The 25,835-nt window shown below is 40.4% G+C and overlaps 1 protein-coding gene across 1 annotated transcript in view; it reads right to left on the minus strand.

The window, feature by feature from the left end:
* The window catches only part of NSMCE2 (NSE2 SUMO ligase component of SMC5/6 complex), a 209,748-nt gene that overhangs the window by 130,227 nt on the left and 53,686 nt on the right, over nt 1-25,835 (minus strand). Inside the window, exon 4 of the mRNA XM_028105585.2 lies at nt 13,148-13,301. Coding sequence (XP_027961386.1) covers nt 13,148-13,301 — 154 coding nt within the window. The remainder of the gene's footprint in view (nt 1-13,147; nt 13,302-25,835) is intronic.

The raw sequence follows: 25,835 nt of genomic DNA on the forward strand, positions 1-25,835 counted from the left end.
GTGGGATATCTGCATTAAGGCAGAAAGATGGACTTGTCCTAACCAAGTGACGAGAGAGAGAGAGAGAGACAGACAGACAGACAGGCCGGCCGGCTGACAGAGAGAAAGCAGAGAAAGCAGAATATTCCACAAAGAGATCAACAAGTGTGAAAGCCCACAGGTGGAAAGAGAACACAATACCCTCTGGAAACTGCAAGTGTCCATCCCGATCAAAGGCTAGAGAGCAGAGTGGTGAGAAAGTGAACAGAAACCTGGTGCCAGAAGGGTCTTTTTATTCTGGAAGGCTAGGGGAGTCTCTGAAAGAGCACGTGGCAAACAACCATGACCCCTATCTTAGAATGATCCATCACTCTGGCAGAAACTGGAGGGAGGCGAGTCTGGAGCAGGGAGAACGTGGGAGGCTGAGTGAAATTGGAAATAGAGTAGCAGTAGCAGTGAGGGCAGAAAGAAGTGGAGAGAAGGTTGGTAGAGGTTTTTAGGAATGGGACTAGACAGCATATCTTGTTAACTGGCCGATAATTCCTATTGCTCTCTCTGTAGAAGGAATTTTCTGCTTTTGGTAATCGTAAAACAAAACCACTGTGCTCTGAAGCAGAAAGAAAATATACCTAAAGAAACTACTCCTCTATTTTCTTTGCTCTACATTATCCAATGTAAGAAGCACTGTCAACTTACGAATGTGTGAGGAGGAAAGTAGATGCTAGCAGGTAGCAAGAGAAGGAGGCTGCTGAGGCTGATGGTCGGAGAAGGAAGGAAAACCTCTTGAGTCTAACTTGGAAGTTTCTTGCTTTATGCAACTGAAGCGAAGTCAAAGAATAGGACTCCCCTCCCCCCAAGGAAAGAGAAAGAAAGTACTTTCCACCAGTAAGCACCCAACGGCCAAAGTGGGCGAGGAAAGTTGCCAGAAAGTCTGGAACACCTCCTGCCAATTGGCAGCCACACTTTGGACCTAGAGCATGGCTGTCACCCAGGTGTGCTAGAGCAATCTTGGTGAAAAGGGACACTACACCTCATCCCATCCTCTCATTCCAAGGACTAGTGTGTGTCAGAGTATTTGCTACAGAACATTTCTCCCCTGGAGAAAAAAAAAAAAAAAGGTTCCATGAACTAGGTTTTAACTCCCTTTTGTAGTCCTCCATTCATTCCCCAAATCCACAGGAAGCACTGGAGCCAGCCAGCTGCTATTCACGGCACTGCAGACAGTATCGATCAAGGCAGACAAGGGCCTTCTCTCACCGAACCGACATCCTAACCAAACTGCATAATAAAGACCAAGGAATCCCACAGTAAAGAAAATTGATGAATTCACCCAACCCTGGGATCTTTATTATTTTATTAAAAAAAATAAACTGACTGCATTTATTTTGGGAAAACTCTACTCAACACTTTTCATCACGCGTCAACCTCACTGTCTCGTTTCTTTTCCAAAGTTCTCATGTCAAAGCTCTAGGACCCTGCAATCGCTGGTGACCAGTACCCTTTTCCTCACTCCCAGGACATAATTATTTGCCTTTGTTCCTTGAACCTACCAAAGTGCTCCGCATGTAGGAGGTAACTGTTTACTAAAAAAATGCAATTTGAAATAAGTCATCGGGTGATTTATTAAAAAAGTAGAAAAGCTAGGTTGGCTCAAAAAGCGGAGCTAATTTTCTCCAGTGAAATCTAGTGTATATATAAGAGAATCCCTAATATTTTAAAGGCCCATGCAGCACATAGGGATAGCTGCAGGTCCATAACATATGCTCCATTATATTTGCTCACGATGAATATATTTCATCAGACACAGGATGGTTCGTTATGTAGGGAATGGTGCTGTTCCTGACACTTCCTTCTCGCTTCCCTATCAAGAAAAGGTTGCCAAAACCAATATTGTACCGAAAAGTGATTTGTTTCCTTATCAACATGTTTTTTGTTCACACCCTTGTCAATGAATACTACTTAACTACTTGATAGTCTAGCAATTTTATCCTTCACTTAATCTCTTAACACTTTAACGAAATGACTAAAACACTCTGAGCTTGTGCCCTTGCACTTGAGATTTTATGCCAATTCCTAATAACATAAAATGTATATATCCTTTTAAAATTAAAAATTATTGAAGTAAATGCCTTTAAGCAAGCTAAAAAAGATCAGGTAACTAATGTATGGGGAGTATTTTGCAGTTTAAAAATCACTTTCACTTTTCATTTTAAAATACGATTTCATCCTTACACAACTCTGTGGGCTAGGAAGCATTATTACTATTACATTACCCATACTTTACAGAAAAGTACAACTCCACTGATTTGATCAAAAACACAAACTATTACTTGGTTGTGCAAGAATCTGAATTAATATTTTGATTCTAAATTCTAGGATCTTTCCATGGGTTGAACAGTTTTTACCCTTAACACTGTTATTAACATACCTAGGTGATGGGATAAATGAGTTCAAAAGTTATTAAGAACACAGGATATCATGACTAAATATAAATTTTAACAAATACAAGGACAGTACTTAAATATAACAAATACACAAATAGGATCATTATTAAGGCTATCAATTATGCACATGAATTTCAGAGCTATTAAGAATATGAGTATTGGGGCGCCTGGGTGGCTCAGATGGTTAAGCGTCTGCCTTCGGCTCAGGTCATGATCCCAGGGTCATGGGATCGAGCCCCACATCAGGCTCCTGGCTCAGCACGGAGCCTGCTTCCCCCTCTGCCTCTCTCCCTGCTCATGCTTTCTCTCTCTGTATCTCTGTGTCTCAAATGAATAAGTAAAATCTTAAAAAAAAAAAAAAGAATATGAGTATTAAGAATATAAGCAGATGATAGCTAGGTGCCAAAGATTAGATTGTAAACTCCATGAGCACAGGGACTTCTATACTTTGTTCACTGAGGTATGCCCAGCATACTCAATAAACACTTGCTGAACGAATGAAAATGAAGTATAACACGGAATATAAAACTGAGGCTCTCAGAGAAGAATAAAGTTAATTTATATTCAAACCCAGGAGACCAAGTGCAATCTAATTCGTTAGGTAATTACTGAGTAACCTATAGGTAGATGCCTCTAACGATGCTGTACACATATGGCTCTTCCCTTGTAGGTAATAAGCTGCATGAGATCTGGAATTATAAGCCAACTTTGTATCCACTAGAGTGCCTGGCTAAACAACTTTTAACAGATGAGTTATTTTCAACCCTGACTGTACTTTAGCATTACCTGGAGAACTTAAAAAGAAATGCCTAGAGAGCCCCACCAGACACCAACTAAATCTAAATCTTTGAGGGTGGGGACAGAACTCTGATTTTATTTTTAAACTTCACATTTGATATGAAACCCAGTGATAGGTGAGTGCCACTCCTGTAAGCCAATGGTTCTCAAACTCTGGTATACAGGAGACGTAGAGGGTCCCACCTCCAGAGATTCAGACTCCCTAGGACTGGAGTGGTGCTTGAAAATATGCATTTTTAATAAATTTCCAAGGGACCTTGATGCAGGGGTGGGGAGCACACCAGGAGAATGACCGCTGAGCACCAACTACAATGTTTCTTAAATTAAAGAATAAACGTAAGAGATACATGAACAGACAAATATGAAAAAATATGAAAAATTTACATATAAAAGGAACTTCATGCTCAAATCACTCATCATTAGAAAAACATAAATTAAATCCACAATGAGATACCACCACATACTTAGTAGAATGGCTAAAATTAAAAACAAAACCAAAATAACCCAAGTGCTGGTGAGGATGCTCAGCAACTACAACTATCAACACATTGCTGATGGGAATACAGGACCATACACCATATTAGAAAAGAGTCTGTCAATTTCTCGTAAGTTAAACATTTACTTACCATACTAGCTGGCAATCCCATTCATCCAAGAGAAATGAAAACCTGTATTCACATTAAAATGTGTCCACGAATGTCTATAACAGCTTGATTTATAATGGCCCCAGCTGGAAACAACTGAAATGTCCTTCAGCTGGTGAATGGATAAACTATGATTCCATACAGTGGAATACTACTCACTTCCATACAGTATTCCATACAGTGGAATACTACTCACAATACACAATGCAACAAACCACGGATATTAACAACACTATGGATGAATCTCAAATGTATTCTGCTCAGTGAAAGAAGCCACTTGAATAGCTACACACTGTATGATTCCATGTATGCAACATTCTGGAAAAGTTAAAACTATACAGAGAAAAAAATAAAAACACAAAACCGTCACTGCCAGGGTCTAAAAATGGTGGGGGCGGGTGTTGACTACAAGGGGCAGCCCATTATATACATCTTACTATTATAAAACTGAAATCATTGCAACCTCAGGAATAACTTGACAAGACAGTTATTTTCTTAAGTATGATGTACGTCGTCCCCAGGACACGTGATTTGATTTTCCTACCCTAGGTTCAGATTGCTTTCTGAGCACGGATGGCATCACACTCTCTCAAAATAAGCCACCAGGAGAGAAACACCCATGGCTCACAGTTTGTGTTTAAACTTGCTGCTGACTCATTTCACCCTTGATAACTGAACCTTTCCCTCCTAATAACTTTAATTATAGCCATCTCTCATCCTAAAGCTTCCCTTTTCCTCGGGAATATATCTGTTAGCCTTGTGACCTCCTGACTGTGAGACACTGGGTAAATATGTCACCTCCAGGATTCAGCCTGGTAAAAACAGAGCCTGCGTTTTTCATGCATTCTGTTCTCACACGTGGATGTCGTGAAGATTAGGAGAGATATTGTACGGGCATGGGATTACCGTTGTTATGCTTGAATTAATTTCATGGAATTTGTTCTAAACTTGTAAGTACAATAAATACCCTACTCTTCTTTGCCATAACATAGCAACTATTCACACAGGAAATGGCATTCTTAGTCACTGTTTCCTGACTGTATTGCCAAAACCATGGATCTGGCAAAGTGGGACCCAGTTTTGAGTCTCAATCTGTAACATACTTTGTGAGCTCAAGTAAACCACTTACCTTCTGTGAGTCTCGTTTCAAGTACATGTTTCTCTAGGGGACACTTTGAAGGCAATATGAAGCACACATAAATAAACTACTATATAATGTCTGGTATGATTCCTCCTCTCTGCCCTCTACACAGAAATGACCAAGCAAGAGATTCACTCTCAGCTGGATGAAGCAGATTCCCTCCGTGTCATCAGAGTACATCAATGCAGATCTATGACCTGGGAGATTCAAACACTGTTCACTACTCAAGAGTCTTATTGAGAAATCAAGTCTTCAGGAGATGAATGAAATGCTTGAGTTGAGAGAAAAGAAGACAAATAGGTGTGTTTTAAAGAGCTGGTGTGGTATGCAAGGAAAAGAACATGAGCTCTGATGCCACCCAAACCTGGGTCTGGATTTCAGCATTTATGAGCTTAGGGAAGTTATATCACCTCTATCTGCATATTTTCTAATCTACAAAAAATGGGTATAGTTATCTTATAGGGTTGTGAGAAATAAACAGTAATGTACATAAAGTATGTAGGCACCATACCCTATGCACAGGTAGGCACTCAAACAATGCTTGTAGTCATGCATTAATTCAACAAGCATTCATTAAGTATCATATATTCTAGGCACTATATGAAGCCGGGCTATCACTTTTACTATTTCCCTAAGGGACTAGGGCAAATCTAAGGTGAAGGCAGAGCAGATGGCGTATTTATTGCTCCATATAAAGGGCATTTCTCACTGCCAAACAGCTCCCTGATAGCTTAATGCCCTGATTAAAACACCACAACAGAATCGATCTAATTTGAATTAACCTTTTTTCTTTTTTTTTCTTCTTCACTTACTCAGTTATTTATTTGGTACCGCAAATCTGCCTTAAAATGTAAAAATTCCTGGGAATTTTTGAACTTTATGAACTCGAAGAGATGGGATAGCTGCACCTGTCTCTAATGCTCTCTTCTTATCCCTGGCATCTCCTGCCCTCCAGTTCCACAGTTTTCTGGCTTTGTAACCTCGGGCATGTCACTTACCCTCTCTGAAGCTGCTTCATCATGAAGATGGGAATGGTACCATTTAGCTTCACTGAGGCGAGTTAAGGATGTACAGGAAAGAGAGGCCAAATGGGTGGGAAACACAAAGAAAGCAGAAGGAGAGACACACAGAAAAGAGTCAGATATACTGACTCAAAGAAGAGGAAGAAGGAGGGAGGCAGACACACAGGAATAAAAAATCTGCATAGGACAGAAATCTCACTCAATGAGCATACACCCTCAGGCCAGGGACGTAATCCAGCCTGAAAGAGTCAATCTCTGTTGTGAAACTTATGATTTTTAGCATTTCCCAATAATGCTCATCCAGCAAATAAATGCTGATGGCTTGATCATCATCAAGGAAAACATGAAAATTCAACTGAGGGCCACAGAGATGATAAAACTGTCTGCAGAAGAGCCACCAAACTTAAGTTTTTATTAAATGCTTTAATGTTCTAAGCAGTCACACTTAAAGTGAGCCCTACTTACTTCCTAAGCATGATGCTACTGTACCACTGAAAACTGTATATTACTATATATACCAATCATTTGCACCAACATGTAAAGCGTTACACACACAAAATCCCTTATATTGAATTTCTGAGCAACTGAAAGGTTTTCAAAGAATATAAATTGCTAACCTTTGCTGATTTTCGATCTTAACCCTATGAATGCTAATTTTCTTCTTCTTCTCTCCTTTACTGATAATGTTTGAGTTTTATCATGAGAACGCCCTAACTAGGTTCTGACCCTCTTTTTCTAGTTGAATAATTCTCTTCTATAAATATTAACCAAACTCTGATTATGTGAGGAACAAAAGGGAATAAGGGATGACTATGAAACCATTACTGCCTTGAAGGGTCCTGGGTTTTTGGTTAATTGCAGGCCAGCAACGCACATTGTTTGGATAGACAGTTATATCATATGACAAAGAGATTTATGTGTTGAAGAGTATCAGGATTAAGTCAGGTTGGTCAACACTTTGCCTAGCTGAAATGCACTCAACGTATTTCTAGGCACAGCCAAAGAGTTTCCCTCTTGGCACCACCTTTGCTTCTTCCTCATCTCTTTCCTTTCAGGTTTCAACACTCACACATGCCCTCCACCAACCTTCGAAGGTGTTAGTCTTCTCTATAACCCTGTTGCTCTCCTGCATCTGGGTGAGGCGCTCCCACACTCAGCCCCTCACCACAAAATCCCTATTGGCTTTGCAATAGAACACACTCCCAAATGATGTGAAATGCACAACCTGGCCTTAGTCTGGAGTTATCTTGAAAACAAGACCACCCCCTTCTCTGAAGAAATCACAGTCTACTGTTAATTGGCCAAATTAATGCTGATGTTCCTCATCAAGTGCCTAAAAAGGCACTGAGAAAAATTGTATTATGAGAAAGTAAAACCAAAGGTCACAAACTGACAGTTTTGTTTGCACAGTGTTTTAAAAATCCAGTAATGGAAAAATAATCAGCTAGATTAAGGGTTTCCCCAAAGGACCTGAAGATCTGTCTGGCCACAGTGGGTCCACACCTATTCACAGCAACAACAGACAGGCATGGGTGGCAGGTGTCTCCTTTAGACAGGCGATAAGCTCTCAAGTACATGACAGCTCTCCTGAAGATTCTTGTGATCATCAAGGACCTGCGCTGTAGATACTCTGTGCCTAGACATCAGGCTGGAGTTCAAGGACTAGAGCAGTGAACAAAACATCAAAGTCCCTACCCTCGTGGAACCGCACTGTGGTTTTGAATGGATGTTGAAGGAAAGGGAAAGCAACCCACCAGAAATAGTTAAGTGAAGGCATTCTACTGTTCCCAAGGAGCTCCCTATTTAATGGCCTGAGGAAATCCTTCTGGGAAGTGAATGGCCACTCCCTAGTCTATCAGTTTTGATATTGAAATGAAGTGTGCTTAAAGTGAAGGTACAGAGTTGATTTGTGAGTCCAGATAATTACAAAACCGCGGTACAAAATGTCACCATGACTGGAAACGATTTCTGAGTTCCCTTGTGGATTCAATTACCTCCACGTCTTATATCCTACCTATCTCCATCGTGACCCAAATACACTGTCTAAACTTTCGGTGAATGTCTTCAGATGAGCAAGTTTGCAGTAAAAAAATGCTCACCTTTACTCTAAGCATTTAAATGTACCAAAAGAATTACATTTCATACTAGGTTATTTTAATACTAAAGCTCAGAGATTCAATCAATTCCATTTTTTATCACAAAGTGAAGCCCTTATATTTCAAAGGTTTCTAAATGTCCAATTAACATCTAATGTCCTCAATTTCTGCCTTGCTGACCTGCACTAAAACTTCTCATGCCTGCTAATTGTGTAATAGGTGAATGAATAAAGGATGGCAGAAAGGCTGCCTGATGACTCGAGAAAGTGTCCATACAGAGCTATCTGCACATTTTAATTAAGTTGTCCTGATGCTAAAGTGCAGGAAACCTAAGTTGGAATAGCGAAGACAGTTAAATAGTCAAGGAAGAGAGAAATTACCTGAACATATTGTTTAGATAAATTAAAATCACTTTATCCAAGAAAGTATGGTTATTATGTCTGCCTTAAACCAAATCATCTTGTTGGTTTCACAACTTGGGTTGGTTAAGAGCATGATTCCCATTTAGGGAAATGGAATCCTTTTCTTTGGAATTGTTCCCTAACTCAGTTATCATCACCACCACCAAGTGTAAAAATTATCTTCAATCAATCTTGATTTGTATGCCTCCGAGAATTACAACTAAGAAAAATGGGCATCGGCAGGCAAACTAGGCTACACACTCAGTGACTCACACCATGTCTTCTGGCTGCTAAGCTCATACTCTTTCCACTACGCTCTACAGGCCCTTTCTCAGTAACAACGGAAATCTAAAACAAGCTTTCAGAGTTTTCGAGGACCCACTGTTTCATTTGATCTTGGTAATAATTTTGGAAAGCTGGGACAGACATATCTCTAACATACAGCACAGTGGGTCCCCAAGGGTGGTATTTATAGAAAAATCTAAAGTTAAAAAACAAAAGCAAAAAGGAAAAACAACCCAAACCAAAAACCTGCCCTCGTTTCTGATTGTGGTTTAGACCAGGGGTCAGTAAACTGCCCAAAGAAGTTGTTATCTAATGCCTGGTAATATCCAAAGACATAAACAACAACTAAAAAAATTATTGTGTGCAACTTAAGTATGTTACCTTTTGAGTAATCATATCTTTAAAAAATGAGGACAGCAGGGCGCCTGGGTGGCTCGGTCATTAAGCGTCTGCCTTCGGCTCGGGGCATGATCCCAGGGTCCCGGGATCGAGCCCCGCATCGGGCTCCCTGCTCAGCGGGGAGCCTGCTTCTCCCTCTCCCACTCCCACTGCTTGTGTTCCTGCTCTCACTGTCTCTCTCTGTCAAATAAATAAATAAAATCTTAAAAAACAATGAGTACAGCACACCTGTTATGTTCGTATTCTAGGGACAGCAAATACCAGATATTGGTAGTATCGCTCCTCCTTCCCACCGTAACCCTTCAGCACACTCTCCTGCTGGGCCTGAACCCAGCCTCTGAATCTTTCTGAACATATAGCTCCAAACAGACCCTACCCTATCCATTGACTGGCAATATTGGTCACGAAAAAAATCTGCATTTTCCCATTCTGACTCTCTCGTATGTTGTATAACAGCTGTTTCTTGCATTTTTCTTTGCTTTTGATTTGTTGTTATTAATGGTTCTCACATTATTTCATGTATGTGTCTACTGTCTTTACCAAGCAGAGGGACGCTGCCTTTTATTTATCTCGGAGCACCAAATGCAATGATTCATAAATAGCAGTCACTCCAAGTGTTCCGAATGTACCTAAGACAAATGTATACTATTTACGGAAAAATCTAAAGTTAAAAAAAAACAAACACAAAACCCCCCCAAACTGTCCTTGTTTCTGATTATGGTTTAGGCCAAAGGTCAGTACACTTTTTTCTGTAAAGAGCCAGATAACGAACATTAAAAGCTCTCTTTGCCAGATGGGCTCTGATATAAGTACTCAACTCTGCCATTGCAGCGTAAAGCGCGCGCGCAAACGTGGGGACGAGTGAGTGTGTCCACATTCCAGTCAAACTTTATTCTGAAATCTGAATTTTACAGAGTTTTCACACATCACAAAATATTATCCTTCTCTTAACTTTTCTCCAGACAACTTAAAAATGTAAAAACACCATTCCTGGCTTTCGGGCCGTAGAGAAACAGGAGACAGTCTGCGCTCAGCCCACAGGCTATCGTTTACTGATCTCTGGCCTAAATCTGTGGTTCTCAAAATGAGAACTTCGGGTGGTCTGAAACTGCAAGATTCTTTCAGCAAGTCCAACTACCTATGTGTGAGGCCAGCATTTCTTTGTCGACTTCAAGCAAAACAATGCACCAGGATAGACTGAATGCAGAAGGAAATATGAGGATCCAGCTGCCTCCTATTAAGCCAGAAACTGAAGAGATTTGCAAAACTGGAAAACAATGTCACACTTGTCACTCATTTTTATGTCTGGAAAATACATAGTTGTATTTCATGACCCTCTTTACGGTAACACGTAGGGGGTTTACTACTGATTTCTAAAATGGATTAATATTTTTGAAGTTTCTTAGTTTTGACTTCTAACGTGATAAATGTCAAGAGCTACAACCCATGTAAACAAAAGCTCCCTGGAGGCCCTCAGTAAACCTTAAAAATGTAAAGGGATCTTGAGACCAGAGAGCTGGAGAGCCAGCTGCCGAGCCACAGCTGGGTTAACATACTCCCGCGGCTGGGTGGGCAGAGACGGCTTGCAGGCCACTTCCTCAGACCACCTGATTTCAGTCTCCATCTTGGCCTCTCCCCACCAAAGAGCTTCCTAGCACTTCTGTGATTAGATCCTGATTCGGCAAAATTTAATCCCATGCAATTTATGTCAGTGTCAATGAAGTTGGGGAGAGCGTAGTAGTGCTTTTCATGAGAGAACCCTTCAAGATATGTGGAGACCAGAACACTGTTTCAGCCTTTACTTTGCCAAAATAGGCAGCTAGAGGCAAGAATCTCTCCCTGGCTTGTAGTTTCCAATCTTAAGAAAAAAAAAAATTATTATTGTAATTCCTTGCCTTCAGAGCATATCTCAAAACAAACATTCACTGGCTCCTGTATAAATCCTAGTCCCTCCGACTTGGCTCCGCAAAAACTGTGGGCTCCTGATGCTAATCAACATTCTCACAGCAGCAACCCATCTAAAGCATTACATCTAAAGAAATAAAATCCATTAGACATGGTGATGGTTTGACAGTACTAATAATGCACTAAAAATTGCATTTTGCAAGTAAAGTATATACGCCTTATAGAGCATTTAAGAGTATTAATATTTTACTTGTTCTGTCATTTGAGATTTAAAAACTTTTTAAAAGAATGTTTTAGCGGAAACAAAAAGGGAAAGTGATCTTTATTCCAGTGTTACCATATATAGGGAAACCCTATATAAGGAAGCATTTCTTTCAATGTAAATTTACTTTGTCATAAAGTTTAACTGTCTATCCAAATGATGCGTAGTACTGCTGGCCTGGGGAAACCACCTTCACCCCCTTCCCCCTGACCATTTTAGAGAAAATTAAGGAAATAATAACCATGATTCCTACATTTGTCATTTTGTTGAATTACATAGCCTTCGTAAGAAAGTGTTCCCTTGTGAGTATATAATTCTAAAAGTCTATAGCTTTCTCTTATGGAATTATAACTTTGTAAACAATAACAAAGGCAGAAGAAATTCATATTTTTGGATATTTATCCTTCAATCTGTATTATCAAATATCTAAAAAAAAAAAAATCAAGAATTATGGTTGGATGCTAAGTCTGCCATAATTTGTCATTACTGGCTCCAAGCAGAAAAATGAAATACATTTAGCTGTTCTGACCCACACCAAAGCTGAAATTCACTAGCACCTTTAAGATCAGGAAGACACTAACAAATCATTACATTACCTGTTTGGAGGATTATTACCCATGTGGGGGGGATCATGCAATTTATATTAGGAGGGTTTTGGTAGCTGTGATGTTCAAAGAAGAACAAAAAATAGACGAAAACATGGAGAAAATGCTTACTGTTTAAATCCACATAAAAGCAAAAGTCTCATCACGATTGCAAAACATTCTAAATTGTGAAACTTAAGTTACTTGTAAAATAGACAAAAGTAGAGCTGCTTCCCCAGTCGTTTTTTGAGACCTCAGCATCAATTTAAAGAAAATGCTTATATTTTAAAGAAAGCTTATTTCAAAATGTGAATCCTTACACTAAGTACAAATAAGGACAAGAAGGAAATTTACATCTCATATGACAGTGCTCCATGGGTATGCACATGAAGATGATGGGAAACTGAAGTTTACAAAAAAGTTACTTGCTTCACTATACAATTCTTTAAGGAATAATAAGAGATGGGAGCCTAGAAGAATGACAACTGGTGCTAATATAAAAATGATCAAAATTACATAAAATTGTTATGTGGATTACATGGAAAAAAGAGAAAAGGACGGACGTACTTCACCGTGTAGAAAAGATCTACTTCTGTCAAATACTGTCTACAAAAATTTTTTTTGTATACGGAATCATTTTTCCCAATCTCATTCTTAAATCAAAATTATGTTGGAATCACAATCACAGTCACATGGAATTTATGCCACCAAAAGACAGAAGGGATCAAGAGGATCCTGGTCCAAATTTGAGAAGAAAAAAACTAGTTTGAGAAAAACACTGCTACCGCTACTCCAAAGCAGCAAAACTAGAATTCAAACTGGTTATTTTAAAAGCATGGCACAGCAGTTTAAAATTTGAAAAACACCATTGCTATTTTAATAAAATAGTTCCGTTTTAATTTCCCAATTCCCCTCCCCAGCAGTGGGCCAATACAGTGTCACTTTGTCGAGCTGCTGGGGAATTTTCTTAGCACTTTGTGGAAACTGTTGGCTTTCAGAAATGGACAGGCGGATTTGAACTAGAAGTCAGACAAAATACAGAATTGCAACAACAATAAAAAGCAATTTAGAAAGAGGATCAAGCCAAGCAGATAGGCAAACTTTATAAAATCAGTTTTCTGGGATTGTTTATCAGGTCAGTTCCCTAATTTCAAAAAGCCAAACCAAAGCAAAGCATGTGGACTTACATTGCTTCTTTAGTTCTTTCAGCTGTTGTTTAAACTGTACAAATTTTGCATTATTTTGAAAGTCTGCATCACAATTCTTATTCTGTAAAGCCAAAAATTTCTTCTCCACTAATAATTTTAGATCTGGTATTTTTTCTGGACGTTCTTCTTTTACCTGAGGAAGACAATACAATTATCTCAGTTAAATGTTAACAATGACACTGTTTTGTAACATTATTTTTATCTCATTTCATTCAAATAAAAATACAGTGAGGTAGAAAACAGAATCCCAACAGAACCAGCGAAGCTGAGACTTGTTCCAGAACAGACTGCTGGTAAACACTGGGGGGGAGCCATTCGCCCCGTCCACTCATCACTTTAATCTTAAACCCTCGCCCCCGTGCCCTACTAACTTTCATCCCCTGAGGGCTTACTAGGGAAAAATCTCACACCAGCGCAACTCTGTGCCCTCCAACTTCACCAGAACTTGAGTCTCATGGCCTCCTCCTTTTTGTCAGGTCTGCTCAGTCCCCTCTCCTACTCCCCAAGTCCTGGTTCCAGCCTTCATTCTCCTCAGGGCCCCTCTGCTCTGGCTCTCTGCCCCAACGGGGAATAGTGGCTGGGACTTCATGAAGAAGCTGAGGCTTTAACCTTGAGTTTCACCATCTGCTGCCACAACTAAGAGTAAGTGTCCCCTGTTCTGTTCAAAGCTAAACTCTCAGTCTATATTCCTTTTGTTGCTCCAGTATTTTATTTATAAAACTTTCAAACATGTGGCAAAGTTGAAGGAATTGTATTTTGCCATTCACCTACCTCCTAGATGCTACAATTCACACTTTGCTATGTTTGCTTTATCACCATTATCTGTTCCATCTATGTTTTTCCTTCTATCCTCAATCTTGCTTTCAAGCTCATTCTTAATTCCGTCTTCTTCACCTGTCAGAACAAACCTTCCCCTCTAGAAGCTTTCCCCCACAAAACCTCTAAATTAGCTCTTTACTCCCAAATTTAACAACAAACAACTTCCTCAAACCCCTGCCCACTCCCCTCAGTTCTTTTCTCTTTATAGTCCAGCTCCTTGGAAAAAATCATCTGTACCCACTGTTCCGACTTCCTCAATCTCAAACCTGAGCCACTGCCATCAGGCTCCTGCTCCCCCCGCAACCCCCCCCCCCCCATTTCACTGTGATTGCTCTTCTTCAGGCCTTCATATTTGGCTCCTTCAATCACTGGCCTTTTCCTGATGCTCCTGCCACCAACCAAAATTCACCCAACTCTCCCTCATGTCCCAGCACGCCTTAGACTTCTACCACAGCCCCTGTAACAGTGAGTTGCATTTATTTTTACATGTTTCTTTCCCCTAATAAAATGCACTCTTTGAAAAATGTGTGATTTATCACTGTGTTTGCCAGCACCTGGCATGTAGTAGATTGTATTCAATATATGTACTTGATAATTTCAAGTGAATTTATCTACATGCTCCAAATATACTTACCCACTAAAACCCCACTGACTGACTTACTGCCGTTAGTAGAGTATACAATTTAATTTCTGAAGTGGAAGACAACTTAGAGGTCACCCAACCTTGATCTCCACCTTCCTCAGTTTTATAAATAAATAAAATTATATAGAAAGAATTAAATGGCTTGTTTACTATAATCCAGTTGGTTGGAGGCAATGTCAAGATTGTAAAATAGATACAGAAAATTCTTGCTTTTGGTTCCAGTCAATGGAATATAATTTTTAATCTCTCCGAATCTGAGTACCAATGCATATGAAGTCAAAAGATTACCTGCAGTTTATGTTTCAATTACCCTTTGTCATGGAAAAAAGAATTATATAATCTTCTTTTGTTTAACTGCTATAGATTTTAATTAGCTAAGTCAAAAATGAAAATTAAGCATGAAACCAAAATGCCTAAATGTATATTTATAGTACTGAGTGTAGAAACTGACTGTCTTCTCACTGTACAGATGATATTCAACTAGTGCTGGATCCATCATCAAAGAGAGTTGTGAAAAATACGGAAAGGCCCTAATGACACATCTTATATGTAATTAAAAATTTAAAATAAGGCCTGTAAGGCCAAAGAACCAATAAAGCTCAGGTTGGAAAAGAGAAGGTAGAGAGGCAATTTAATAATGCCTCATGTCTCAAGAAAAAGAGCTGTTATACATGGTAACTAGCTGTCCTCCACCTCTACCATGGGTACAAGATGAAACAAGTTGAAGACTGTAGCATGAAGTTCAGAGTAGATATAGAAAATAAATTACAAGTTCTCAGAAAAGAATTATAGCCTCTCATTTTGGATTTATAAAATGAAATTGACTCAGATCCACCTGAGATGTTAATGGTGATATTACAGGCAGGTATAAAGGTGAAACTTCTCAAGGTTTTTAATGGGATTGAAATTATTATTTAATCTGAGGCACTCAGAGCAGACCTGAGCAGATGATCAGTAAATGCAAAAGTTCTTTTCCAATAAAGTCTCTAACCCACTCAACATATTTAATTTCCCTAGCTTCATTACCACCACTGCTGAGGAGCTGGCTGGAACGTGAGGGAGGAGGGGATGGAGAAAGGACAGGCATTTTGAGGCTGACAGTATGGCAACCTGAAATAGGACTAGGAAAACCTGAATAAACCAAATTTAGTGATTCAGAGTACTCTTTTCCCCCAAGGCCAGAACCTCAAAAGAACTGCTGGAAAGCACATAAATTCACCGCAGCAAGTATCTTCTCTGGAAATGTGATGCTGCGGTTGGCAAAACTATGCACTGCAGAGAGAACTTACTGCACTCTAGCTATTAAAACGAGAGCCTGGAAAATATTAAACTCCTTATCTGTTTAAAATCAATGCAATAAATGGGAATTAATGATATTTTTAATGGAATCTTGCTTTGTTTGTATCTTCAAGAGAAATAAGATATATCATTCCAAAATGGGAAGGAAAAAACCCAGTCTTTGGGTAGCTGATCATAAGTGCTATCTAGTCTGAAAAAGGTAAGGATGGCCCACTTTCCCAAGGACAAATTTAAAATACTTCCAAGAAATCTGATATTGGAGGACAGATTTTACTGGATCCTCAGTCCATCCCTTTCCTAAGGATAAAGTCCCTAGACACAGGACTTAAAACCTAAGTGAATTAAAAGACACAGGGTATATCAGTTTGCTAAGGCTGTCACAACAACTTAAGCCATCACAGACTAGGAGGCTTAAACAACAGAATATATTTTCTTCCAGATCTGGAGACTGGAAGTCTTTGGCTTGTAGACGGCCATCTTCTCCTTTTAAGTCATCACATGGTCTTCCTTCTACGTGTCTGTGTCCGAATTCCCTTTTCTTATAAGGACAGCAGTCTAATGGATCAAGGCCCATCCCAATGACTTCATTTTAACTTAATTACGTCTTTAAAAACCAATCTCCAAAATGGTCATATTCTAAGGTACTGGGGATCAGGACTTCAACATATGAACAATTCAGCACATACACTGGGTTAATAAATTTATGAAACAGGATTTAAAAAAAAAGATTTATTTATTTTTTTAAGCATTTGCTTGTTCTCTCTTTTTTTTTAATTTTGACAGAGAGAGAGAGAGAGAGAGAGTGTACAAGTAGGGGAAGCAGCAGGCAGAGGGAGAGGGAGAAGCAGGCTCTGCTCAGCAGGGAGCCCAATGCAGGGCTCGATCCCAGGACCCTGGGGATCATGACCCGAGCTGAAGGCAGATGCTTAACGACTGAGCCACCCAGGTGCCCGTTTATTTATTTGACAGAGAGAGTAAGAGAGAGTGCGCATGCACCTGGGGGCAGGGAGCCTGACCCAGGGCTCAATCTCACAACCCTGAGATCATGACCTGAGTCGATATCAAGAGTTGGATGCTTAACCAACTGAGCCACCCAGGTGCCCCTGAAACAGGATTTTAAAAAAAACAGCTCATAGATTATTCATCTTTACACCACTGTAATTTAAAAATGACAGGAAACTATCAAGAGGTAAACTTAGCAGATACCGTACTTACATAATGGGAATTTGATACAGCCCTTGGGAGAGAAAAGGTCAGGTTTTTATGCACCACCCACTTACCCATCCAGTATTCAGTGAGTATCTTCCATGTGCTAGTAAGCACTGTAGCTAAACAGGAGAGGAAACCAGAAAAGTCGATCAGGAGCAGATGGTGAATAGCTTTGAAAGTGAGACCTGATCTGACAGGCAGCAGGAAAGACACTAAAAGACTTTAGGAGTAAAGTAAGAATACCATGAGAAGTTTTAAAAAAATAATTGCTAAAGTTAAAGCATATAAGATGCACTTCAGACAAGAAAGAAGAAGGAAGATACTGCTGTACGTTAACTAATGGCAGAGGTGCTACCAACTTGTAATACCATTTTTTTTTTTTTTTAAGATTTTATTTGACAGAGAGAGAGCGTGTGAGAGCACAAGCAGGGGGAATGGCAGAGGAAGAGGGAGAAGCAGGCTCCCTGCTGAGCAGGGAGCCCAATGCAGGGCTCGATCCCAGGACCCCAGGACCATGACCTGAGCCGAAGGCAGATGCCTAACCAACTGAGGCACCCAGGTGCCCTGTAATGCCTTTATTTATTTATTTATTTATTTATTTATTTATTTATTTGACAGAGAGACACAGCGAGAGAGGGAACACAAGCAGGGGGAGTGGGAGAGGGAGAAGCAGGCTTCCCGCTGAGCAGGGAGCCCGATGCGGGGCTCGATCCCAGGACCCCGGGATCACGACATGAGCCGACGGCTGACGCTTAACGACTGAGCCACCCAGGCGCCCCTGTAATGCCATTTTTAAAGCAGAATGGCCAAGTCTTTTCGTGGAGGACAAGGGATTGTGGACGACTCCAGGATATTTAATAGTTAGTATGGGCAACTAAGTAAATTACACTTCTTGAGGAAAGAAGCGTGCAATCCTGAATGTCTGTCAAAGTGGAGTGGAGCTAGTACGCAGCAGAAAAGACATTTAAAATGAGAAGATGGGAACAGAAAAAGAGATGCAAAAGGAAGTGTGAAAGAAGCAAAGAAGAAAACCAGGTGTGAGGAATGCCACAGGAGAAAGAAAAAGAGAAAATTTCCTTAAAAGAGGTGCTTGTCCTTTGGGAAAATGATGCAAGAGAGCTCAAGTAAGATAAGGTCTAAAAAGAGACTGGACTTCGTTACTAGGTACTCTGTATACTGCAGTGCAACTAGATACCTGTCTCAACCTACCAGCCTGTGGAGCTTCTCTCGGGCAAGGACTATTTGTCTGGGGTCTAGTGCACTTCCTGTTGTACAGCAGGTGCTCAAAAGGACAAGTGAACTTTGGGGCAGCCAAATAATCCTGTACTGTGATGTGAGAAGAGATTAAGGGATTTCTGTGTTAACAGATGAATAAAGTTTGGCAGTAAAGGAAGACAGACATGGGAGTAGATCATGGGAAAGAGAGCTAAAGAGCCTCGTTTATTTGCACAGAGGATAAGAGTAGCCTGAAATCAAGGTGACATAATGGAGGAAAAAGAACATGGACCCAGGGATCAGACAGATCTGGAACCACCCTATATATGGATCTTGAGACAATCCTTTCAAGTCTTGGATTTCTCTTACCTCTTAATTAGGAATCAGGAACACCCACTTCAGTGTTGTGAAGACTTAATTAAATTATGTTTGTGTTTCACTTCGGCAGGTAGTGGATGTTCACAATTTTTTATTCTTTTCCTTTTATCTTTAGCATACAGCCTTGAACATGCTTGTGGACTAAGAAGAAGGAGCCAGTGGGGAAACACAAATCACAAACACTAAGAGAAAGCGAGTAACAGATTTCATTTGAGAAAATCATTCTCTAGGGCAAAAACTAGAGAGGAAGGAAGACCAGCTGGGAAAGCACAACAGTCTTTACCAAGTGTCAAAAATGCCTGCAGGGCTGGACAAAGATCTGAGGAAACCCCCAAAAAGAGGACAACAGGAAGTGGTGAGGACCATGGTGAAGTAGACAGTACAAGCCCCAGGTGAGAGGAAGCTGCTACACAGCGCCAGATGACTGTGGCCACGTGAGAGAGCAAGTCCAAGTGTTTAAAGAAAAATTAGAAATCTAGATTTTTTTTGGTGACATGTTTTCTAGTTTTAAAACAATGCATAGACCAAATAATACATCAGCCTAAAGCGATGACTTTGAACTTCTATTTAATGCAAAGGAGGTATTTTAAGACATAAAAATAAAAGTACTTCTGTGATTCACAATATTTGGGGGTCCAGTGCAACTCCCAGATTTCTACTTGAGGGATGAAATATGGCCCTTTCAAGCAGGACAGAGGATGGAAAAAATAACAAAAGAGAGAGGAGAAAGTAAAGGATTCCATTTTGATGTGCTAACCCAAAGCATTTACGATCCCAAAACCTTGGGCTCTACACCTGAGATTAAAAATGAGGCTCTGCTACTAACTGAATGGCTTTGGGAAAGTTAGTAAATGTATCTAACCTTAGTTTCCTCACTTACAAGTAGAAAATGCTAACGGTATTTGCCTCACAAGTGTTGCTGAGAAAAATAGATGGAATGAAGCAACAAAGCACCAAGCGGTCCACCACAGAGAATGAGTAGCCGTCCTTGTTGCTGTCACTGCACACTTATCACTGGGGTGCCTGGATATATAGGTCTGCAGCTCAGCAGCCTGACAGGGAAACATCCACATGGAGGAATCACTGTGTAGATTTTAGGAGAAACCATGGAAATGAAAGGGATTATCAAGAAGACTAAATAGAAACCAAAAAGGACCAAGGATAGAACTGTGGAGAATACCATATTTATGGGGCAGCTAGAGGAGTCTAGAAAGAAGAAGGACAAGCATTAAGAAGACAAACAAAAGAAAATACCCCAAAAGTCCAGGTAGGAATTTCGAGATCTGTCAGATGCTACAGAGAGGTCAAGCTACGTAAGGATTGAGAAGTGTACACTGGATGCAGGGACTGGGTCACTGGGGACTTTAGCGAAAGCAGAGACATGCACAAAATACTGACTCTAAAATATCCAGACCTTTGTTTGATTAATTGTTTCAACAAGATGGAGCAATAATAGGAAAAAAACCAGACACATACCCCAAAGTTCCATAGGCTCTCCAACTAACTGCTCAATTTCAGCTCAAAATCACTCATGAATGTTTAGCCCCATTGAATTGGGACCCAATGCTCCTGTGACTGCTACATTTCTCTGTGTCAGCAAGGAGAAGGCAATCAATGAGCTGTCAACAACTAACTTAGGCGTCTAGTGGCTCTTTCTCTATGAAGAAGTTGATTGTTTTGAAAAAGCAATTATGGTTGATACAAAAGGCAGAATTTGGTCCCTACCCGTATCATTTTCAACATGCTTTAACATAAAATTTTAAATATTATAACATACCTCATTTCTTTCAAACAGTATTATATACATATGCAATTACTCCAAGTATTTCATTTTATTGCTCGAGGGCAAAGTCAAGGTCTTCTCCTCCTCCAATTATCATTATTGCCTTATAGCTATCATTTCACTGGGAGGGGAGATCACAGGAGCTAAGGATATTAATGGGCTGAGTCATTCACACACTTTGAATCATGTGAGAATCTAATATAAAATTAGTCATTCTTGTTAACTAAACCAAGACTCAGATGGATTTACTCTCTGAAACAGCCACTGTTACATGTTTGGCTCCCAAAATAACACATACCTGATGATTTACATTTTGGAGATCACACAGCCTTTGGAAGTTTATTATGGGCACACAGTAGCGATAAGCAATTTGCTATGTGTTCTGCTCAGTACACTAAGTACTCCAAGCTCTAATTCACACTCAGCTTGATCTAAGGCTACAGGACCTGCTTTCATGCTGAGAATCCAGAGGGAATTACCTCGATTGGTCCTAGAACATTCATTCAACAAATATTTGCTAAGTCCCACTGGGTACCAGGCATTATGCTAAGCACTGAGACATTTATGGAAGTTGGCCCACACTTATGACACACCACCAACCTAACTGGTCATGCACAAGGTAAATTTATATAGGCCAACACTGTCTCCACCTTTATATAGAAAAAAGCTTGGTAAAGTTTTTATTGAAAGGCATGTCCAGGCCAAGAATCATTACGCTTTCACTGGGTATAACCTAATTGCATGTACATATGGAGACACGCTAGATTTCCTACAGAGTTTACTACACTGTCTTTGCCCTGTTTAAAACACACACACACACACACACACACACACACACACACACACACACACACACACACACACACACACACACACACACTAATGATGACCAGCATGGATTATAGCCTTCAGCTCATGCCAGTTTCTGTTGTCAATTGCACAATCTGTAATGAACTCTGTTGGACCCAATTATTTGTAGTTGAGTGAGTTTCCTAGTGCCATTATTTAGTTTGACTTCTGACAAAACACTTAAGAGAGAATACTTCCTTGTTGAGCATTATGACACATCGAATGGACTTCATAGTTTGCCAAGGTGTTGCAATACACCATTATTGAGCAGCTGCCTACCAGACATGGAAACACCTCTCTTCCTTCAAGGCTTTCAGAAAAATTTTGAAAATAAACTTAAACATGTGTGAGAGTGCTGTTGGTCTAGTTCTAATGGACTAGTCCTGCTAGAATAGACAGTTGTCTAACAGATGGCAACTGAATGAGGCAACTTGCCATGTATGTGCATCTGTTACTAAACATTCATGCTGTTGAAAATTACTCCAATAAATTTCTCATGGCACCGTTCCTACTACAGGATTATGATCAACAGGAATGACTTATTTATTTATACAGAATATAGCATTAGATTCCCATATGGGGGATGCTGGGGGACCAACCTACTGATTTTGCCTCTTGAGTTTACTTTTTTAAAATTTGTTGGCGGAAGTCACGGAAACATGCATTATTTATTCATTCGTCCATTCAATAAATATTTACTGAATGCCTACCACACACAGGCACTAAGCTGGGCACTGGAGATGTGATAGTGAGCAGACTAACCTGCACCCTGCTGTTCTCATGGGGTTTAGGGTCTAGTGGAGGGAACCAGCATTATCCTAACAGTCAAATACACTATCACCAACTGTGCTAAGCGCTGTGAAGGAAATGTATCAGATACAACATGAATATTGAGGACATCATTTCATAGGCAATCTTTTGAAGCACTGCTCAATTTAAACACAAGTCACACTCCTGGGAGGGTAAGAGGACACTGATTATTGTTATTCACAAACACTGGACTCGTAGAGCACCTTTCATGGGGGTGGTTCAAAGTATCATTATCCCAATTTTAAAGATGTGAGGAATGGGCAGCTAACAGTAGTTAAGCATCTGGTCCAAGGTCACACTGAGTCAATGACCAATGGTTTGAACTCATTTGAATCCCCTTTCAACTTAATTTTGCTTTGCTTGTGCCTCCAAGTAACAACTCAGAATGAACTTTTATACTCCATCTTCACTTTATGAAGACATACTTGATTGCATGCATGTATCCTCAAATCTTTAGTGGTCATTTGTTAGTTCTTGTATGAAAACACACTTATTCTGAATTTGAAATTGCCCTTCTCGTCTGCCATGCCTTTGTCATCCACAGAATTACTAAACGCCTTTTTTATCTTTATGGTATTTCACTCAAGATTTTGCAGTGAAAAAAGTACAGCAATGGGTTGATGCTAACGGGATTTTCTGATCTTACCAAGTACCCCATTATCCAGAAAGATGATCTTCCAGAATGCTAAATCATTTACCGGAAATTCAGTTCCAGTGCTAAATGGGAGACAACACCTCATGAGGTAAGAGTAATGTCCCATAGGATGCCTGTAACTAATGAATAACATGAATAACATTTTTTCTCCAGTAGCCAGAACACGTGGGCCGGGAAGCAAGGGACAAGTACACATGTTCTCCCTGTCATCACACCTAATGACCAACTTGCATTCCCCCCTGCCCCCGCCACCATGGCTGCAACTCTAGTTCTGCTGATTTAACAGTCTCCAGTACCCAAGAGAAGAGTGATTTCACCAAGGGACTCAACAAAGCCTAGACTGATCTGGAAGCTTAAACTGCAACCTAACAATTTTGAGCTCCTCGTGACACTGAAAAGACAGACAAAAAATGAGGTTACAGAACTGGTTGGAACAATGAATCTTGATTATCAAGGGTAAAGAGTAAAGAGGATGGCTGCTCTCGAGTGAGAAAAGGGAGGTGTGCGTCAGGGGCATGAAACACCTCCTGGGTTTGCCATTTCTAATGGTAAAAGATAATGGAAGTCAGAAATAACTCCATACAGGCAGGACCGTCAAGAACACAGATACCCCAGGAATGAATATCGAGGTGTTCCAGTCAGATAAAAACCTACAATCAGCTGAGAGTTGGCTGAGGGCAAAGAAAACATGGAGCGGGTCATGGAGAAAAGGAGTTAAAAATACCAACTATGGGTTCAGGACCAATGGTGAAAGCTAAGACGGAAGTATCCATGCATGTGTCTTCCTTAGTTTGATACATATATATTTATGTTTTTAACTGATTTCTCTCTTTTCTCCTAATATTTTATAAAAAGTTGGAGTACCATAATGGAACAGTAACAACAACAACAAAAAAATGAACATGGCCCAAATATGCTGGACTTGGCAACAGTAACTAATAAGATGTTTGATCGTTCTACCTTTTGGGGAAAGAGAGAGCATGTGATGAGATGAGCGAGAGTTGCAGTATGTTAGTAGGATGCATTTTGTTATTGTTCCCACTGTTTGCGAATTTAAGTCTGGAAGAAAAGTGTACTCAGAGGTTGAGCAGCCAAGCTCACTGGTCTAGAACCTTTTGAACACTGTTCCTATGTTTGGGGACTCTCCCACCTTATGAGAAACACCTCACCAGGGCAGAACCAGAAATTTGCTTTCTTGGCCTCCCTTGCAGCAAGAACACAAGACGTCATGTTGGTCCTTGGCCTGGAACTTCAATTCTTCAGAAAGACATAAGGAGGTACAGTGTAGAAAGTGCCAGCATAGCCCCTGGAACCAGATTACCTAGAGATTTGACCTTCAAATCTCAGCTCTGTCTCCCACTAGCTGTGTGATCTTGGGCAAGTTACTTAACCATTCAGTAACTCCATTTCCTCATCTAAACTCTACCCAGGCCAGAGGGTGTTGTGAATATTGAATGAATTAATATATTTAAAGAATTTAGAGCTTTGAAATTCAAATACAGTAGCCACTAGCCATATGTAGGTTTGTTTGTTTCGTTTGGTTTTTTAAGATTTACTTATTTTGGAGGGAGGTGGAGAGGAAGGGGGGAGAGGGAGAGAGAGAGAGAATCCTCAGGCAGGCGCCAATACGGGGCTCGATCCCAGGAACCTGAGATCACGACCTGACCCGAAATCAAGAATTAACAGACCGAGCCACCCAGGTGCCCCCACATGTGGTTATTTAAATCTAAATTAAAATTAAATAAAATTTAAAATTTAGTTCCTCAGTCACACTGTCACATTTCAAATGCCAGTAGTGAGAGGCTACTTTTCTCGACGGTGCAGATGTAGAACAGTTCTACTTTCTGCAGGAAGCTCTACCAGAACGTGTTAACTTACGGAATCCTTCCTGGCACTCAGGATGCACTCAGGTGATACTGCTACTGTCACAATTACCAGTATTGTTATCACCACACTGTTGTTGCTGTTGTTACTTTATATTACATCCCCAGAACTTATATATCTGATATCTTGAAGGTTATACCTTTGACCACCTGCAACTAATCCCCCCTACCCGCCACCCCTCTCCCTCACATTATCATTATTATTACAAAAGCAAATTTAATATTCAGCTGAATTTAAGGTCTGGAGGAGGAGACAGACAAGTGAAAAGCAACTAAATGTCGTTGGATAAGAATCAGCAGCAGCAACTGCTCTTAATTCATAATTTATTATGGGCAAGGTACTGAGCTCAGCACTTCACATGACTTATTTTAGTTAATCCCCCCCCTCCAAACAAACACACAACCTGAGAGGTAAGAACTAACATATCCCTACATTGCAGATTAGGAAACTGCGGCTAAGGAGTGGTGTAACTCCCTCCCAGAGCTCGCCAGTGTTGGGGCTGGGGCTCACTGTACTGGCGGGTCTGTTAAACTTCTAAGTCCATGACTTAACTACTACCCTAGACTTCACCAAATACTTACTGAGTGCCCACTAGGGGCTGTGCACTGCTCCAGATGCCGGCAAAACAGTAGTAAACGAAAGAGACCAAGTCCCTGACCTCACAGAGTTTACATTCTAATTGGGAAGATCAGTAACAAAATAATAAAATAATTAACCAGATGATAATGAGTGCCATGGAGAACAATTAAACAGGGTGGCGGAGGTGAGCTCATCTATGGTGGATGGTCAGGGAAGGTTTCACTGAGAAAATGACGTCTGAACAGAAGTAAAAGCAGATGAGGTGAGAAGTAATGATGGACGGAGGGTGCGACAGGTCAGGGAGGCCAGTGTGTGACCTTTAAGCTTTATTCAGAGAGAGATGGGAAGGTTTGGGCAGGAGTGAGAAGATCTGATTTTCTGTTTAAAGGAGCACTCTGGCTGTTATGAGGAGATCAGATTTTAGGGAGGAATGGCAGAAGCAGGAGACCAAGTAGATGCAGGTCCCTGCAGTCATCTACACAAGGGTGACGGTGACACGGATCAGGGTGACGGCAGCAGACGAGTCGGAGGCGGTCACATTCTA

The sequence above is a fragment of the Eumetopias jubatus genome, unplaced genomic scaffold (genome assembly GCF_037043125.1).
Source record: "Eumetopias jubatus isolate StellerSeaLion01/CBP00866 unplaced genomic scaffold, mEumJub1_p1.0 scaffold_4, whole genome shotgun sequence".
NCBI lineage: Eukaryota > Metazoa > Chordata > Mammalia > Carnivora > Otariidae > Eumetopias > Eumetopias jubatus.